General features: G+C 49.5%; 6 protein-coding genes across 6 annotated transcripts; 1 reads left to right on the forward strand and 5 right to left on the reverse strand.

Annotated features, from left to right (window-relative positions):
- Positions 1-1,861: 1,861 nt before the first annotated feature.
- F5J12DRAFT_886680 (interferon-inducible GTPase-domain-containing protein) lies at positions 1,862-3,232 on the reverse strand (the record flags this gene model as incomplete). The annotated part of the gene is made up of 1 exon (XM_051747151.1): positions 1,862-3,232. The coding sequence occupies one exon, from the start codon at positions 3,230-3,232 to the stop codon at positions 1,862-1,864; it is 1,371 nt and encodes a 456-aa protein (XP_051605296.1).
- Positions 3,233-3,952: 720 nt separating this feature from the next.
- F5J12DRAFT_886681 (aldehyde dehydrogenase) lies at positions 3,953-6,014 on the reverse strand (the record flags this gene model as incomplete). Its single annotated transcript, XM_051747152.1, has 10 exons — positions 3,953-4,004; positions 4,058-4,455; positions 4,518-4,686; positions 4,739-5,108; positions 5,161-5,188; positions 5,237-5,287; positions 5,341-5,445; positions 5,515-5,717; positions 5,816-5,829; positions 5,896-6,014. The coding sequence occupies 10 exons, from the start codon at positions 6,012-6,014 to the stop codon at positions 3,953-3,955; spliced, it is 1,509 nt and encodes a 502-aa protein (XP_051605297.1).
- A 2,180-nt stretch (positions 6,015-8,194) lies between these two features.
- Positions 8,195-10,431, reverse strand: F5J12DRAFT_1523 (aldehyde dehydrogenase). The gene is made up of 10 exons (XM_051738164.1): positions 10,180-10,431; positions 10,093-10,106; positions 9,799-9,999; positions 9,630-9,733; positions 9,526-9,576; positions 9,450-9,477; positions 9,029-9,398; positions 8,810-8,978; positions 8,357-8,754; positions 8,195-8,303 (listed from the first exon to the last, which is right to left on the reverse strand). Exons 1-10 carry the CDS (start codon positions 10,296-10,298, stop codon positions 8,252-8,254), a joined length of 1,506 nt encoding a protein of 501 aa, XP_051605298.1. The 5' UTR covers positions 10,299-10,431; the 3' UTR covers positions 8,195-8,251.
- A 552-nt stretch (positions 10,432-10,983) lies between these two features.
- On the reverse strand, positions 10,984-12,324 carry F5J12DRAFT_789479 (mgm101p). The gene is made up of 6 exons (XM_051743778.1): positions 12,241-12,324; positions 11,836-12,191; positions 11,629-11,776; positions 11,448-11,576; positions 11,311-11,388; positions 10,984-11,261 (listed from the first exon to the last, which is right to left on the reverse strand). Exons 1-6 carry the CDS (start codon positions 12,291-12,293, stop codon positions 11,204-11,206), a joined length of 822 nt encoding a protein of 273 aa, XP_051605299.1. The 5' UTR covers positions 12,294-12,324; the 3' UTR covers positions 10,984-11,203.
- Positions 12,325-12,405: 81 nt separating this feature from the next.
- F5J12DRAFT_789486 (Spc98 family-domain-containing protein) lies at positions 12,406-16,459 on the forward strand. Its single transcript, XM_051743779.1, has 12 exons — positions 12,406-12,849; positions 12,915-13,032; positions 13,088-13,120; positions 13,173-13,638; positions 13,687-13,751; positions 13,813-13,914; positions 13,968-15,122; positions 15,175-15,557; positions 15,621-15,648; positions 15,701-15,786; positions 15,839-15,878; positions 15,934-16,459. Exons 1-12 carry the CDS (start codon positions 12,473-12,475, stop codon positions 16,378-16,380), a joined length of 3,300 nt encoding a protein of 1,099 aa, XP_051605300.1. The 5' UTR covers positions 12,406-12,472; the 3' UTR covers positions 16,381-16,459.
- On the reverse strand, positions 16,460-18,576 carry F5J12DRAFT_789491 (uncharacterized protein). The gene is made up of 8 exons (XM_051743780.1): positions 18,228-18,576; positions 17,725-18,176; positions 17,532-17,621; positions 17,466-17,477; positions 17,278-17,437; positions 17,149-17,219; positions 16,999-17,094; positions 16,460-16,944 (listed from the first exon to the last, which is right to left on the reverse strand). The coding sequence occupies exons 2-8, from the start codon at positions 18,166-18,168 to the stop codon at positions 16,819-16,821; spliced, it is 999 nt and encodes a 332-aa protein (XP_051605301.1). The 5' UTR covers positions 18,169-18,176; positions 18,228-18,576; the 3' UTR covers positions 16,460-16,818.
- Positions 18,577-18,625: the final 49 nt, after the last annotated feature.

Below are 18,625 nucleotides of genomic sequence, written 5' to 3' on the forward strand. Positions count from 1 at the left end.
AACATGTGGACGTACGTCCCAGAGAGAATCACGAAAAGCGGGCGTCACAGAAGTTTCATTAAGTGTGTCACTGACCAGTGTGGGTGCGACGAATGCTATCGAGGCACCAGGCGACGCAATAAAAAAGTTCACGACTCGGTTCCGATATTCCTTCCATAGTTGCAAACTTGTGTTGGGGATGAGGCACGAGCTGACTACATGTGGCATCCCAGTCAACTAAGTAGGAGGTGCTTGTCGGAGGACAACTACAGAGAGACAATACAAAACATACCTCAAGATTGTTGCGGTGAAAGAACGGGAGCCAGGACGGTATGGTCCCTAGCCTGAAGTGCTTCCAACGGACGTTGCGAAGTCGGAAATGTCTTGCATGGACGCCATTACCTGTCCTGAGGTCAAATTTGGGTTGATCATCACATTTCCCGTTAGTGGCTATGTGCGTGGGTGGTGTCCTCAATGAGCCGCTGATATAACGTTACTGTCAAGCCCTTCAGAGGTCCATCTCACTGCGTTGTTCGCCACGATGCCGTACAGTTGGCGCAAAGCCTATGGCGTAAAACCAACGTCAAAGCAAACCTGAAGTCCAAATTAATACGCTGTGGTTGCGCGTACAGAATGCAAACTTACACTTACAAAGTAGATTTGTTTTCCACTCTGCTCGTAGCCTCAAGAATCACCCCAAAAGTTCCGCCTCCACCACCACGCAATGCCCAAATAAATCAGTGTTCTGACATCGATTAGCTATCCGAAGTTTACCATCTGGCGTCACGACCCTAAATTGCACCTGGTAGGACGAGTATTATTCAGTACATTGGTTAGAGGCTGTCTAAATTCAATACATACAACGCGATCGACAACTAGGCCGTGTGTTGGCGTGAAAGGGCTGTGACCACCTCCCTAAAATGAACAACAATCCTCCTCCAAGAATCGAGGTCAAATGCCAGTTACCAATAGCCACTCGCCGTGCCACGCTACGGATTATGCCACACTAGCACTATCACATTATGCTTGTCTGCGAATAGATACTCATCAATGATTGCGGTTCCAGTCTGTCATCTTCAATGAGCGCTTGGCGGAAAGGGTCTGAACGGGCAATGTACTCCAGAAGTAATGGCATGGTGTGAGATACCTTGCGGGCAACCCTCTGGGACGAACGCCTTCCGAATAAACTGACTCAACCAGATGGCCGTAACCCGGTATTCCAACTCACGTCAATGGAATTTCACTTACGGATGCCAAGTTGTGCATTTGTGAATGCTGAGCGGGTTTCGCACGTCAGAGACCATGGCACGTACACAAAGTGCTAAGCATGTAAAGTCACTCGTACCGCCGCAAACTTACCCATTTCGAAGCTTGGGAGACCTACCCCCTTTCCCTAATTATGAGGACTCTTCTGGCGTCAGTTCGATGCCTAGAACTGGGACATACGGAAACAGTATTGGCTATTCGGTTGGCGCTAGAAGACCCTGCTGATCAAGCCACGCATGATAAAGCAAGTGACGATGATAGTGATGCAGCATAGCCCACGAAATCTGCCACTGATTACGGAGACTTACCTATCGTTTCCTGCGGGTTGCTCTTTCGAAAAATGGTCGATGACTGGGGGAGGTGCGGTTCGTACACAGCGTTTACACTGGGATGTGTGAGAGTTTTGAAATACGTCAACCTCATGGAATACAGACGTGGAGGATCGAATTGCGAAATTTGAAGCTTTGGAACAAGTCACTTTGCACAGCCACTTCCTAAGTGCTCTAAGTTATGCCCAGTGCGCCAGGCACATGGTTCTCCATCATTCAAGGTGCGTTTACAAGACGTTCAATGTGGTTGCAAGTATCGGAAAATGTAGTCCCAACCCGAGTACTTTCTAGAGAACCCGACGATCAGGACGATGTGGATGCCTCCGAACCATTCTCCGCCTAGCCAGCGTTTGGTTGACAATGTCTCTGAGCAACTCTGTCTCATCGATGGCCTTTTTCGGTGCCTCTCCTTTAACGATGGACAGGAGTGCATCATTGGAAACGATATATACCCGTCTGTTCGGTAAGTTCGCGCCTTCAAGGTTGGACTTGACGTTCTTCCGGGTTTCACCGATAAAATGCTGTCGTGCCTCGCTGTAGAGCCTGTCGCGCAATCCAGCATTACCATGTTTATCGTCACTATCGTACCCCATCTCCTTCATAACGTTCCTGATGTGTTGGTCTGCCTTAGACCGCACGATGTAAGCAGGAATATCGAATCGTGCACAGTTGCTCAGAATAGCAACATCTGTCATCGTGAAGCGGTTATCGAACAAGACAATGATGCAATCGAAGACGTAGAGGCCTTGGGCATTGAAATACTGCCAGTCGGGAATTTGGAGTGTGCCTGCACCAGGGATGTCATACCAAACGAGCGAGTGTTGAGGATTGGGATCTGGGTATCTGCAAAGCACGTGGGTCGTCTCAGTGACACCGACAGTCGCGGCGCCGGCTTCCCTGCTGCGTAAACCACGAAACGCGTTGATCAGGGAAGACTTGCCGCCCCCTGAGACACCAGCGACAGCGAAATGGAGGAGTCCCTCTTTGTACTGGATTCGCCTTTTCGCAGCCGCCAGCTCTGCCACACTCGGTGTGACAATGGGTTGACTACCCTCTTTCCACCGTTCCTCTATCTCCTCCTTTGTAGATATAGCCTGCTTCACCTTCTCCTTGGCTGTCTGGACTGCCTTTTGTGCCTTGGTGCGAGCAGTATTCGCCTTACGACGCTCTTCTTTGGCTATCGTTTTCGCTCTCTTTGCTTCTTCTTTCGCAGCCTCTTCTGCTCTTCTTGCTCGCTCTTGCATTTTTCCGGCTCGCTCCCGTTCTCGTGCCGCCTGCTCAGCGAGCCTCATGTCATCTGCTCGTCCTGCTTGTGTAGCGGTCTCAGCCTCTACTCTTGCCCTCATTGCTGCTCGCTCTGCCTTCAGCATCTCCATCATCATTTTGTGCGCCTCTTCACGTGCCCTACTTGAACCTTCATTCACCTCTTCTAAACGCTCCATTGTATGTTGGTACTCCTCCCGTGCTTCTTGGCGGACACGCTCCGCCAGTTCTTTGGCTTCCTGGGCTCTTTGCTGTGCCTCCCGTATGGCAGCCTCGTCTTGCGGTCGGTTCATTATCACTTGTATGGTCGGATTGGGGCCCGGGCTTCGAAATGCGGACGCTATTGTAGCAGTTGAAGCCGCCAGTGCTGGCAGCGTTGACACGGCAGCACCCATCGCTCTGGCTTTGTCGCCCAAGGTGTGAAGAGTATGCTGAGTGGGAAAGTATTGGGGCGTACGTCAAGTTACGAGTCCAATGTGCAGCGTTCCAGTGGTTGCGTGAAGTTGCTTAGGACGAGTGGGCAGGCGACCTTCGTCTTGTATCGGGCTTCTTAGGGCAAGGGTTGTACAGCCCTCTCCCTGTGGGCAGGGAATCTCGACACATGTAACGGCAAACGCTCATTAGGTTGAACCATGAGGCTATCTCGTGACATTCCACATTCCTATCAAGTACTGTCTTGTCGCCATTCGTGGTTTGCCTAGATAAGCCGTTCGACGTTTGCGAACTCCTCGAATTACGATAACAGCCTGGAATAGAATTGGTGCATCGTTTCTGACTGTTAAACCGAAGCTTTGGACGTTTGAGTATTTGGGAAGACATGAGAAGGGCTATTTTCGCCTACTGATCTGCTTTTTGCCAGTTTTCAAGGAGTGCAAGACGCCTAAGGTAATTGCGTTCCTTCTAAGTGACCCCCAAAGATGGGATTTAGTCGGGGGAACGAATGTTCATCCTCAATCCATGCATGCCAACCGTGACTATATTTCATACAGGAAGTGCACAACCAGCTGATAGTACAACGTAATCATACCAATACTTTCGACAGGGCCCAAATTCACTGATGAAGAGTGCTTTCCGGCACCCAAGGAATGACACTTTTCGCATAAAACGAGCCAAATTTACATCATCTTCATGCCGAGGTTCACGTGGACTGCCTTGACTTCGGTGTAGCTGCAGAAACGTTATCAGATACCAGGTAGGATCAAAGGAGAGGATAACCGTACTGATTCAATGCATATTCTCCCATCTCCCGCCCAACCCCACTCTGCTTGAACCCACCGAATGGGACGTTCGGGCTCATTATGCTGTAGCAATTCACCCAGACCGACCCTGCCTTGAGCTTATGTGCCGTCGTGATCGCCCGATTCACGTCCTTGGTGAACACCGCGGCGGCGAGTCCATACACTGTATCATTTGCCTGACGCACAACGTCTTCTTCGTCCTTGAACTTGATCACAATACTGACAGGTCCGAAGATTTCCTCTTTCACAATGCGCATATCCGGCTTGGTGTCGAGGAATATTGTTGGCTGGATGAAATAACCTTCGCTACCGTGGCGTTCGCCGCCGATGTGGATCTTGGCACCGTCCTTCTTTCCAGAGTCGATGTATCCCATAATGCGCTACGTAACATGCACCATGTCAGTGCGTAGAAAATCCCAAAGAATTAAGTGTGAAATCTCACATCGTACTGAATCTTGGAGATCTGCGGTCCCTGGAAGGTGTCAGGAGCAAAGGGGTCTCCAATCTTAATTGAACGTGATTTTTCCGTGAAACGTTTCAAGAACTCGTCGTAGATTCCTTCCTGTACAAATATACGCGAGCCCGCAATGCAGCACTGACCCTGGTTGAAACTGTTGGAAATCAGCACCCATCACATCAACAGAAGAAATCAAAGAGACATACAAAACGCCAAACATAGACCAGTTGACAGCCTCTTCAAGATTTGCGTCGTTGAAGATGATATTCGGACTCTTCCCACCAAGCTCGAGGGTAACATTCTTCAAATTACTCTTGGCGGCAGCCTCCATGATTTTGCGCCCAACGACAGTGCTTCCTGTGAATGCGACCTTGAGAATCCGCATATGTGACGAGATTGCACTGCCGACAGTGTTGCCATATCCGGTGACGACGTTCAACACGCCAGGTGGGAAGCCGGCCTCTTTTGCAAGGTGACACATACGTATCGCAGTCAGTGGTGTGAATTCAGACGGCTTCAGGACGACGGTGTTGCCTGTCGCAAAGGCGGGTGCGATCTTCCATGCAAACATGACGACTGAGTTGAAGGTAAACTCTTGACAGACACTGTCATAGATGGCTCAACGCACGAGGGAAATTCCAAGGGATAATTTGGCCCTGTACGCAAACTTAGACGAAAAGAGAACTAATGTGCACGGTGCTTACAATGACTCCGATGGGTTCATGACGGGTGTAGGTAAATCTTTCCTCTGTCGTCTGGAGGATGTTTCTGAGACGATACGTCTCGTGTTGGATGATGAAAATGATACCTCAATCACTCGGCCAGATATCTTATCAGCCAAGCCAGCGAAGTAGCGGATGCAATCGATGGCACCGATGACGTCTGCGCCTACGCGCGATGTTGAAAGCCTTGCCTACGTTGGAAGGTAATGTCACCAACAGGAGGCCACGGATATCGACAACGTGCATGACATGAAACACACACCATTGTCCAATGCCTCAAGGGCACCAAGCTCATCGATGTGCTCCTCCATGAGCGACGCTAGTTTATTAAGAAGAATTCCCCTCTTGTTACCGGGGTAGTTAAGACCCCACGTAGTCTCGAAAGCTTTCTCAGCGGCGTCGACTGCAAGGTCGACGTCTTTTGGGGTTCCTTCAGAAATCGATGTGATCACTTTGCCATCGGCTGGTCAAAAAAAACGAAAATGACGGGCAGTGATGATGCCGGTGAGGGTGTATCGAGGTGAGTGTATTGAATCACCAGAACATGCGGACGAAACGTACTCGGGTTTATCACGCTACCGATTCACATGTGGCGGTAAGAGGTCAGCACGATGAAAGCAAACACAGTAAACAGTACATACTCGATGGTAGTACCGTCTGACCCATCGACGAATTCACCGTTGATGAAGAGGCCAGTGTTGAAGGATACCTTACCCTTGTAGGTAGGGGTGTTAAACTCGTGAGTGAAGATGTTAGGCATGGGTCTGCTGTGTGCTGAGACCCGAAAGCAAACACCGTAGATATATGTGGGGATTTAGCTGTGCCGACCGTGGAACTGATGGGTCCCCTGTGCGTAATGCTGGTGTGATCGGGAGGCCATTAGGCTGTGTTATGATAGAGTCTTGTCCCAGTCAAGGTATGGAGACTACGTCAGCTTCAGTGCGGCGGTGGGCGCAACAACTCGGGGAAATAAAGGTCGCCGACGTTGCACCACAGAGTCATTTTCATCACTCCGTTATTACGTTGCTCGTGTTGAGTAAGTCGAGTTGGGCACTAATAAATAAAGAGGTTGAGCTGGCCAGCTCCTTGAAGGAGCGTTGTGATTTCTTCCATGAGAATGCAGTAGGCAAGTTCCATCACAAGATGCGAGATGCGGGTGGGCTGAGCGCTTCAGTGCGGGTTGCCTGATAAGGGTATCGTAGTTCGACATCTCGGTTCTCTCCCGTCGGAAGTGGACGCCATCATGACCCCTGATATGCCTGATGGCCTGCTCCATTTGTAATCCTTGCATTAGTAAGTACTTTTCCGTTGGTTGCTAGGGCACTACCGCTACGCTCTCACCACCCGCCGATTTCCTAACTACAAATGCAAATCGATGGGTGCTGAGTAACACCCCCAACATCGGAGATGAACGTTTCGCAGCTGTCAAGTTGTGCATTTTTGCTCACTTCTGAGGTGACCCGACGGAACAAATCGTTTCAAGATACCAGAGACGCACCTTTTGCCTGGTGACGAGGAATATGAACTTGTTCTCGGGGGACTTACAATCTCTGATTTCGGTCAACCTTTGCGCACTTTACAAAGGTTGAAAAGTATATTCGCTCCACAACCATCTTCACCTTACACTCGGCACGTATTGATCGAAATTCGAGCGCAGTGAGCATGATGATTGTGACCATTCATTACTAGTATATAGATGTTACAACGCCACCTGTGGGTCCGTCTACCTCCGGATTTCGTAGCGCAGATCCGACCACTCATTCTGAACGCCGAAGCCGAAAATTGCGAATAGGTCGAAAGATAAAGATAGAACCAAGGAGACCCGCACAGATCTCGTGGATACGGCCGCTGATCGCTAGTCGGGACTATACAAAGTCTCGTTCAATGGTGTTGAGGAACTCAATGAGACATCGATGGGATGGAAGAGAACTGTCGAAGTTCTTGGTTATTCCGTACCTCATCCAACACATATCAATAATTGGAGGCTGTCTTGGATAATGTTCTGTTTTCTACGGTGGCACGTGTTGTCAGTCATGTAAGCATTGCATCGGCGTAAATGTCACCGCGATTGTAGCGACTTTGAACGACTGATCACAGAATTACAGGGGATGCGAAAGAACTCTTCTACCGCTGACGGAGACACGATTCAAAACGCATGCGAAGCATTCCTTAAAGAAGCCTCCAACCACCGCTTGCCTGTCATCATTTCACGAACGGCAGGATGATACAAGCAGGGCCATACCTTGCAGTCGCCCTCACAATTACATGGATCGTATTCTTGTAGATTTGTTACATTCGGTCTTTGATCGGCTTTTCGAGGACCGCAAGAAATCTTCATGGAACTGCGGATGCTATGTCAGCTTTGCACCTGACCGAGTCCACATGGATCGATAAGCTGTCCTGGAAACCTTGAAAAGTCACTTTACCAACTTCAAAACCAAAGGCATTGGATATGAAACGGGTGAGAACAAGTCTGTGAATGGTTATCGTTACGCTATCGCAGAATTTAAGAACGAAGCTGAGGAGAGCCATATTTTCAGTCTATAGGCTACTGCCTGGAGTCGTCGAGAAGGAAAGTGCCCGCAGTGACAAGTTCTCCACTGCCACGTTTTCCTCTAATGCCTTTCCGGTTTGTTTCTCTGCGCCAAACATTGGTCGCTGCAGGTCTCTACATTGTCTTTGTTGGTGTCACATGGAATCTCCGTCCAACAGTACAATTGCTTGTCGATTCCCATTGCATTTACATACCGTTCATTCGACCGACACCGACAATCTAACTGTCTTGGTGTCTTGGTACGTCAAATGGCCACGTTCTGCAAGGCTATGCAATCCAGGCCTGCATACTCTGACTAGATTTCATACAGTGGGTACACAAAATAGCTGATAGTACAACGTAACAATACCAACACTTTCGGCAGGGTCCAAATTCACGATCGAAAAGTTCTTACTAGAACCCAAGACATGATGCCTAAACTTTTCACAATCAAGGAGCGAAGTTTACATCATCTTCATTCCGAGGTTCACGTGGATGGCCTTGACTTCGGTGTAGCTGCGGCAAATCATCAGCAAGTGCACAGGTGGGAGTAGGAGAAGAGAGCGAACTTATTCAAGGCATATTCTCCCATCTCCCGCCCAATCCCACTCTGCTTGAAACCACCGAATGGGACGTTCGGGCTCGTCACGCCGTAAAAATTCGCCCAGAGCGTTCCTGCCTTGATCTTATGTGCCGTTGTGATCGCCCGATTCACGTCCTTGGTGAACACTGCCGCGGCGAGACCATACAGCGTATCATTTGCTTGACGCACAACGTCTTCTTCGTCCTTGAACTTGATCACAACACTGACAGGTCCGAAGATTTCCTCTTTCACAATGCGCATATCCGGCTTGGTGTCGAGGAATATAGTTGGCTGGATGAAATAGCCTTCGCTGCCATGGCGTTCTCCGCCGATGTGGATCTTGGCGCCCTCCTTCTTTCCGGAGTGGATATATCCCATGATGCGCTACGCAACGCATATCACGTCAGTGCACAGAAAATCCTTGAAAAATAATTCTTACGTCGTACTGAATTTTGGAGACTTGCGGTCCCTGGAAAGTGTCTGGAGCAAAGGGGTCCCCAACCTTAATTGAACGTGATTTTTCCGTGAAACGTTTCAAGAACTCGTCATAGATTCCTTCTTGCACAAATATACGCGAGCCCGCAAGACAGGATTGACCATGATTGTAACTGTCGGAAATCAATATCCATCATCAACACCACAAATCAAAGAGACCTACAATATGCCAAGCATAGACCAGCTGACAGCCTCTTCAAGATTTGCGTCGTTAAAAATGATATTCGGACTCTTCCCACCAAGCTCGAGGGTAACATTCTTCAAATTACTCTTGGCGGCAGCCTCCATGATTTTGCGCCCGACGATAGTGCTCCCTGTGAATGCGACCTTGTGGATCCGCATATGGGACGAGATAGCACTGCCGACAGTGTTGCCATATCCGGTGACGACGTTCAAAACACCAGGTGGAAATCCGGCCTCTTTTGCAAGGTGGCACATACGTATCGCCGTCAGTGGTGTGAATTCAGACGGCTTCAGGACGACGGTGTTGCCTGTCGCAAGGGCAGGTGCGATCTTCCATGCAAACATGAGAACTGAATAAAAGTAAATTCTTGACAGATACAACCGTAAATGCGTCAACGCACGAGGGAAGTTCCAAGGGATAATTTGGCCCTGTACAGCAGTTTAGACGGAAACAGGGTTAATATGCGCAGCGCTTACAACGACTCCGATGGGCTCATGACGAGTATAGGTGAATCTTTCCTCGATTGTCTGGGGAATGTTTCAGAAACGGTACGTTGTGTGTTGAACGATGGACGTGGTACCTCAATTGCTCGACCAGATATCTTATCAGCCCAGCCGGCAAAGTAGCGGACGCAACTGATGGCACTAGCGACGTCTCTGCTACGCGCGATGTTGAAAGCCTTACCTACGTTGGAAGGTAAATGCCACGAATGGGGGCGATGGATCGGCTGCGTAACATGTTCTACACACCATTGCCCAGAGCCTCAAGGGCAGCAAGTTCATCAGTGTGCTCCTCCATGAGCGAAGCGAGCTTATTAAGGAGAAGTCCCCTCTTGTTACCAGGGTAGTTGAGACCCCACGTAGTCTCGAAGGCCTTTTCACCGGCTTCGACTGCGAGATCGACGTCTTTTGGAGTTCCCTCTGAAACAGAGGTGATCACTTTTCCATTTGCTAGTCAGAGAACAGACGACCGGCAGTGATGACGCCAGTGAGGGTGGATCCGAATGAGTGCATCAAATCGCTATGACCGGGAATGGGACGCACTCGGGTTCACCACGCTGTTGATTCACACGAGGCGGTAGGCGGTAAGATCTAAGACGTCAGTGCAATGAAACCAAACACAGTACATACTCGATGGTAGTTCCGTCTGACCCATCGACGAACTCGCCATTGATGAAGAGGCCAGTGCTGAAGGATACCTCACCCTCATAGACGGGAGTGTTAAATACATGATTAAAGATAGTAGGCATGGGTGTGTTGGGAGACTAGGATAGAAAGCAGCGTATATATATACGTGGGGTTTCAACTGTGCTGACTGTGAAGCTGGCAGCTGGGAGTACTCCTGTGTGCAAGACTGGTGTGATCGGGCGTTGTTAGGCTGTGTTATGATAGAGTCAGCTGTTTCAGACGTGGCCTCGAGACTTAAGTTTGATAGACGCAAGCCGTACGCAGCAACCCGGGGACTTAAAGATTTCCGTTAATCAATTATCGTAATCAATCTTCGTAGAAAACTTGAAGGCCACATTCCGGCTATCATAGTGACCCTGAGAGCGTTAGACATAATATACGCACAACTGCTGAAGTGATTCTCACCATGAGCTGAGGAGGCAGCCGGAATGTCATCCACAAAGAGTCAGTGAATGTGGGTGCTAGACTGCCGGCGGTATTTTGGCTACACGCAAGTTGTGGAAGCTCTTCAATCGTGTTGGCAGCTGCAAAGCAACCGAACCAAGGCAGGACATGCATATACATATGCACCACAAGCTACCTCCCGTCCTTCAGACTTTCACGTGGCGCTGCCATCCTAGTGTAAGCTTTCTAGTATTACTGCGCGAGTAGCACACTGTCCCGTCTTGAAGAGTTACATACTTCAACGGTTAGTAGAAAGTCAGATTGATGTTCTTGGAGTCTCCCAGGTCTCTCGGAAGTACACACCCACGGAGAAATCATCATCCATGTTAGTTATGGCATTGACCTAAGAGCGGAGTTTTCTGCAGAGAGGATGACAGAACAATCTTGCGAGTGTACGAAAGCAGGATAGGACTATGTGAGCAAACTGATAGCTTGCGTTTACGACTGGGTGAGAGCAGAGGAAGAATGTGAGAATACGCAGCTCTCCTTACCGAAGAACGGAGTTCTTGTTATAGTGTGATGTCTACTCTCTATATGGATATTCTAACTTCGGTTGGTCCTTGCGCCTCCAAAGCCTCTTCCTATTTCGTGGGGTGAATAGAGGGAAAGAGAATGACACGATGTGCTCACTTCTTCTTAGTAGTGATGTGCTCGCCCCACACTTCTACGCAATACTTCTCCTTGAACTCGCGTACGAAACGAGGGTCCCTTTTAAAACAGAGTCAGAAATACACAGTAACAGCAGGTTCCGCAAACATGTGACGCACCACAGCTCACTAGCCACGCCAAGGTCTTTACAACATCGCATGAGGGCATTGCTTTTGCACGCTTCTGTAGCAGTAGGAATGCCAGAAGGGTCGAAATACTCTTGTTCACCTCTGGCTATCGCCACCAACCTGGATTCACAAATATCAGGGAGATGGACATGAAAAAAGAGCCGATGTTCACCTTCCCATGCAAACAAGGGCATATTCCCTACTGACGACTCTTGGACCAACATTGGTTTCGGTTCTGGGAGCTAGTCCCCAACCTCCGGGACCGAATGCTTTGTTTAGTATACGACGGTACTTAATCTCCGGAAGATAAATCAAGCCGTCTGGAAGCGAAATCTCGTTGACTTTCATTATGGCTAGCACAGTAGACATGATGACACACCAGGTTTTATTTCGATGTCCCTTTCATCAATCGGGGCAAGTAGGACATCTGCAATGTCTTTGGAGTATGCCTGACTGGATAACCCATAGTAGCTCCGTGACCAGTCTGTCGCGAGAGGATCATTTCCTGGCTGTAGTTCCCCGACGAAGGCTGCCTGAGGCGTCGCGAAGGACGCGGTGGAAGCTGAAGTCACGGCCTCCGGAAGTCCCTCGACACCAGGCTCGTAGGATTCAGGTACACCCGATATGCTCTGCAACAGGTCGGTTTCCTTGGAGTTATTCGCATCCTTGGCCGCAGTGCTCGCAGATGCCTTAGTTACACCAGACGTTTTCTTTGTCGCGACCGTGCGTGGAGTGCTGGCTCGCGCCGGCAGTTGTGTATGTTCTCCATGAGGTGGTAAATGACGCTCCTTGAGCACGACGCGCTGCTAAGCGGCCTGCACGGGCGAAGAAAGACATTTGAAACGGTCAACAAGTTCAGAGTTCGGGGGAATCCCTCCTATGTAGGTGATCGACGTGCACGTGACCTTGCTGCAACTTGTGCTTCAAGTTGGACAACTGAATCATATTGACCGTACTCGTTCATGAGGCCACCTTGAAGCATTGTTAATTATCGTGGAACCAACCGATTGCAGGTGATGAGTACTCCTACATCTAGCCATGGTAGCGGGCTACCGCGTCCTCACTCACGGGCGCAACCTCGACCCTCGTCAAGTTCATCTCATGCTAGACCCTTATCAAGTTTGTCTACAGCAAGACCGTTGTCCAGTGCTTCGCTGAGGCCACAGTCACGCCTGTCGCGTCCAAGTTCCAGAATCTCTCGTCCAGTAACACGACACACTGCTAGACTCCTTCCTCTTTGCCAATGCCTCGTCACGCACATCACTCGTCTGTCCCCAGATAACGATCCAGAGAACTATCATATTGCGGTTGATTTCGCCTTGAAGAATCTGGAACATGCCCTCAAAGGTGGTGCAAGTACGGACATGACCACTGTGGATAAGCGTTTCAGAGGGTAGTGTCAACTCTCCCTACATCGTTTTCATTCTTTATGCAAGATCTTTACGTCGCCAATCTCAGGCATGTCCAAAAAGCTCGCATTAATAACCAGGACACCCTAGCAAATGCTCTCGAGAAAGCCTACACTAGGGTTAAAGGGCACGCAAAAGACCTAATCGATATCGACGAGGAGATTAAAGTGACTGCGTTATTTTAGTAGCCGCACCCGTCATGTTAACGATGTCATTATTCAGCTCTCTCACCTTCCTGACCACCTGCAATTGCTCGTAAGTCGAATTCGATTACTTACTCTTGCACGCAGATATGAATTTGTTACAGCTCCTCTTGTCTGCGATACCGAGTCGGTCTACATTGGCTTTTGCGGACACTTATGACGATAGAGATTCGCCTGAGAAAGAGCCTCCTCTAACGTGGAAGGGCATCCTCGCAGAGGAGCCACTCGAAGGCCAGCACTGGGAAGGCGTGTACGGTCTCCCCCCAGGGAGCACAATCGAAGGATGGGAGACCAAGGGCACCGACAGTGACTCGTCACTTTCTACATGGGATGATTTAGACTCGCTAGGCAATGATGATGGTGACGAAGACATATGGAATCGTCCATCGGAAGACCCGCCTTCTCAGGGTGTACACACGCCAGATACGAGTCAGAGGACTGTCCCTAGTCATGTTCCAACGTACTTGACAGCGGTAGAGGAACTCAAGGCTCAGCAATATTGGAGAGATGACTGGCATATTGGGGTAGATGTAAACCGGCCATTTGATCTAGGAGACCCATCTACTCTCGGTATACATTTTCTTTACACCTGACATTCTTGCTAACTCTTTATGGCAGGTCCCACGATGCTTCGTGTACGTGGGGAGAAGGAACCACTCTCACTTTCTGGTCCCGAACGCGAGGTATGTATCGGTTTCCCTGAATAATAATAACGGGTGAGCGTAATGATGACTATTGGGGCAGAAACACATCTTCGAACGAGATGCAGTGCGAGAAGTGTTGATGTGTCTTCAGGGACGGAAGAACTTCTTAATCTACACAACAACGGACACTTTCCGCTCCGTTGTACGTGAACCGACTTCGAGACCTCGGCGCAGACAGTCTGATATTTTCAATAGCCTTCTCCAACTGCCCCACGCCTCTTACATTTTACCCTGACAGCTCAGTCATCGATTCTTTCCGCACTTGCGGAGGTTACGACGACCGTATGCCACCTGCGCAAGTTTGCAGCCGCAATTGTGGAAAACGTGTCATCATCGTATAACCTGTCCCCAAATCCAGCTCATTTGCTGTCCCACAGCATCAGATCACGCACCATCGAGGCGTTTGCAGACGCAGTCAACGCGCAAATACAACGGTTCGATAGCTGGTGCGCCGCGAAGGAAGAGGCAATCTGTCTTGCATCAGTCGGGGTAGGCGAACCACTCGTCGTGAGTTTACTCAGCCTTTCCAAGGACGTCCGTGACACATTCGCTGGGACATTCGATGTGCTGCTGAACTTGCTCCACCGCTTTGTTGGTTATGTCTCGCAATCCCATGATAGGCGCGACCTTGCGGTTTGGAAGATTCCGAATATGCCGACGCGGATCCCGCCTTCAGCTGTATCTGCACTCCTCCTCGATCTCCTTCTGGAAGCAGTTGAAGAGCAGGCAGCATTAGGAAACACCCAGACCTCCGATGCTCTCATATCTGTTCTTGCGAGGACTACAGAGCCCACGTGGGAGATGGTAGGGAAATGGTTGTTAGATGGAATGCCTTCCAGAAGGCCCTGGGACTCTACAGATGCACCGAGTCTTGATGAAGAATTCTTCATTGAGGATAATGAACTTCAGATCATGGACCCCGACTTTTGGTCGGACGGCTATGTCCTACGAGTACTTGTCACGCTCGAGGAAAATCAGAAAACGCAGTCTGCAGTTCCGGCGTTTTTAGAGCCTGCCGTTATCCAGATTTTGGGCGCCGGGAAGGCGGTGGGTCTCCTTCGTGAGATGGGGACCCGGGTCTTTACCGAACACTCGGATAGGGAGTTGCTAAACTTGGGGACATTCAGGGCTCTCATAGACACCAATTCTGCCGTTTCCAAGGATTCTGAGGCGTTGTCTCGCCTGATTTCAGAGGAGATTTCGGCTTATTGCTTGACCGTTGCTATGAGACTTTCCTGTGTAATGACGGAGGAGTGCGACCTTCAGCGACATCTCTCAGCTATTCATGGGCTATTCCTGACGACCAGGGGCGATGATATCAACACCTTCACCGATATCCTGTTTGCAAAGGTTTGAACTTCCGCTACCTTCGAACTTTCAGTTCAGACCTGACAGTCCGCAGATGGATGCCCAAAAACATTGGACTGATTTCCATTCGCTGAACAGCGCCTTCAGTGATGTCGTTGAGCTGAATGAATCGAACTGGATCGACGCGTCTCTCGTGCGATTGTCCTACAGAGGTAACAAGGCTGCCTCCGCATCACAAACCGTGAAAGCGATCGATGGCTTACTGGTCGAATATGCTGTTCCGTTCCCGTTGACGTATATCTTCACTCCGAACGTGCTACAGAGTTATTGTTCGATCTTCGTTTTTCTTCTCCAAATTCGGAGAGCGAAGAGCGTCCTGGAACAGATACTGCTAAGGAATTCAGTCGCGAACGCGGCATTGAGAAGTGAACTCAAGGTTTTCTATGCTATGCGTGGGAAGTTGTCGTGGTTCATAAAGTACGTGCCTGTGCCTTCAAACATCTCGGCAGTCCTGATAGTAACTGTCTAATGTTAATACAGTACCATTTTTAATTTTGTGACAACTTTTGTACCGCTTTCGATCATGCCTACGGGGAGCGATTGCTCACCTTGATACACAGGTTATCCACTCACAATTGATCAAGTTTTGGGAAGCTGTTAATCAGGCCAAATCGCTGGACGAGTTGATTACAATTCACAATGACCAGTGAGATCTTCATTCTCCTATACCTGCACGCCACTAAGTGATTTCATCCCAGCCTCGACATGCTTCTCCGCGAATGTTTTCTCCACTCTAGCGTACGTATCTTGTTCACTGATTTATGGGAAGGCACTTCATAGGTCACCGTCACAGACTACGGAAATATCAAAAGCTATAGTCTCTATACTGGATATGTGTCTGCACTTCAGAAACATGTTTACAGCATATGTCGGCGATACCGCGCATGATATATTGCGCCTCTCTGTCAGCTTGCGACGCCACAAGAGTCGCCGACAAAGACGCATTCGCAAGAACGTCATTGGCTTTTCTCAGCCGGGCGCGAGATTCGACTCTGATGACGACTCATCCGATACGGACCTTGACGAGGAAGGGCTCAAAGAAGCACCCGAGACTTCCTTCTCGATAGCTCCCTCGCTCGCACAAGAGGATCCGTCAGAACAGTTGGAGAAGCTGTCGTCGGAATTGGATAGCCTTGTGCGGTACATTAGAAGGTGTACGGAGAACCTATCGAGCGGCACGTCGGACGCCGCTCAGGCTTCTGGAATATTGGCGTTCACACTGGATGATTGGGACTCGTAGGATCACGTCGAAGTTTGGAGAGTACTGCCACACGACCTTCTGAAGAAGGTTTCGATCTTAATACGAGTACACTTGAATGCCAAGTTGTCGACCAGGGGCTGCGTCCGTCTTTGAAATGTTTGTTGGGTGACCGTTTGCCGGTGAGATCACTAGTCAATTCTTTTCAGCTTGCGAAGACATGATGGATTTCAAACGTTCTATTGTGTATCGCTCGGGTGTACGTGCAGTTCGTAATTAAATCCTCCCCGCGGAGTGTTGATGTACTGTAGCGATGATTAAAGGAGGACCGATGCTCAGTCGATATCATAAAACTACATATCAGAAACATGGACATGCCTAGCGTATTCTCGAGTATGGAACTATAGTTGGTACGCCGCGAGCAACCTTCTACGATGCAGCATATAGGTACAAAAATCCAACAACGTCAATTTGTTTCCTTCACAAACCCATTACAGCTTCAGCACCACGATGATCGACCCGCCGGTTGATACCTCCCAGTAGTATCTTGATCAGCATGTCAGACGTTAATTTCGTATTCATATACGGAGTGGTGTCTACAATGTCCTGGAGTCCGTCCTGTTCAACCATTGTACCTGAACGCGTCGCGAAAAAACTTACTCTGATGTTGTAATGACCACTTAAGGTATCGTCAAGTTCTCTCAGATATGCTGTTGCCTTTCTTGAATTGCCAATTTGAACGAATTGTATACCAACCTAATATTGAGGGCATCGGCAAAGGTGTCTGGGTCAACATTGAAAGCTGCTCACTTGAGTAAGCGGGAAGTGCTTTGCGTCCAGACGGCGAGCCGCGGCAATGATAACGCTTGCCGGATCATCCGCTGCCACATCGGAGGAATTTAGTAAGGCTCGGAAGCAGAAAAACGGGGGAAGACGAACTCGGACAGCCGTCGGTAATGACGATGAAATTCACGGGTTTAATCTGCTTCAACGCAGAAGAATCTCCCTTCTCGTACCGGCGTTGGGCTTTTTCCAGGTCCCGCAGGTAATCCGACAGCAGACCCTCGAGCCGTTCACCGATAGGTGTGTACCCTTCTGGCTTCCACTTGCCTGAACAACGCTTCGACCCGGTAGGCGTCCTGTCAATCACATGAGTCACATTTTAGTAACTCTTAACGCAGGAGTCCGGTTACCTTAATGCCCAGTGCTGACTCAGTGTAGTTCAAAAAGTGAATATCGAGGCCATTGCTATCGTAGTCTGCGGCAATGCTAGCCAATCCAGCCTAGTGCCTCCTTTGCCTGTAACATTACATTAAAAACATGATGTCAGTAATTCACCTTCTGTTTCCACGTGTTTCTGCCATGAGTGATAAATGCGGCACTAACCTCTTCCCACAGAGCACCCCGCATGGATCCTGAGTCGTCCACAATAAGAACCGTGTCATATTTTCGTAGCGTCTCGAGGGCATTTTCCCTAGACTCCTGACGTAATGGTTTCGCAAGGTTACTCGGACTTCTATCTCTACGCCGACTGCGAGAGGCGCTGGAAACGGGAGATGGAGGGACCATTGAGAGACGCGTGTGATGGGACCCGGGGGGTAGTTCCCCAAACATAGATGAAGTAGACGAAGGTGCGGCCGGCGAGTGAGGCAACGTGCCAGCTGCATTCAATGCTTCGCTCGCAGAGTAGGGGGGTGGTACATCCCCTGGGGCTACAACTCGCTGAAGGGGTTCTTGGTACGTTCCCTTCGCGACATCACTATCAATGTCACCATGATAGGGTGTCCTCCTTGATGACCGTCTTGAGCATGAAGATGCACTGCTACCCATGGTCGTCACTTAACCAAATGGTTAGAAAGACGATTCCGTGACTTGTCTCGGGAACTCACCGTGGATTGAGTAAAAATTTGTGGATGAGACCGGAGGTTCGAAGTCAGGGAGACAATTTATAAAGGCGTACGTGTGGGGGGCGTTCGGCGTTGGAGCATGAACTTACTTAATGGAGCCCCTTCTTATACCCATTATCCACTGCCCTCCAACAATAGCAGTATAGTGCGAGTCGGACTCGGAAATCGTTTATCAAGGCGGTCCTCCAGTGCAGTCCCCTAGTCGACTGTCATCCAAAGCGGGAGGTCCGGGAAACGGAGCTAATAGCCGCACAGCGCTGACATGATAGCTCATAGCAGTCACCAATAATAGCCCACAACCCGTTTCCCTTCTAGAATTCTGGGTTCATCGCCACCCTCATGACCCATGCATGTCTCATCAGACTTCCTTTGTAACAGCT

This window comes from Pisolithus orientalis, assembly GCF_024613125.1.
Source record: "Pisolithus orientalis strain OTSU chromosome Unknown F5J12scaffold_1, whole genome shotgun sequence".
NCBI classification, from domain to species: Eukaryota; Fungi; Basidiomycota; class Agaricomycetes; order Boletales; family Pisolithaceae; genus Pisolithus; species Pisolithus orientalis.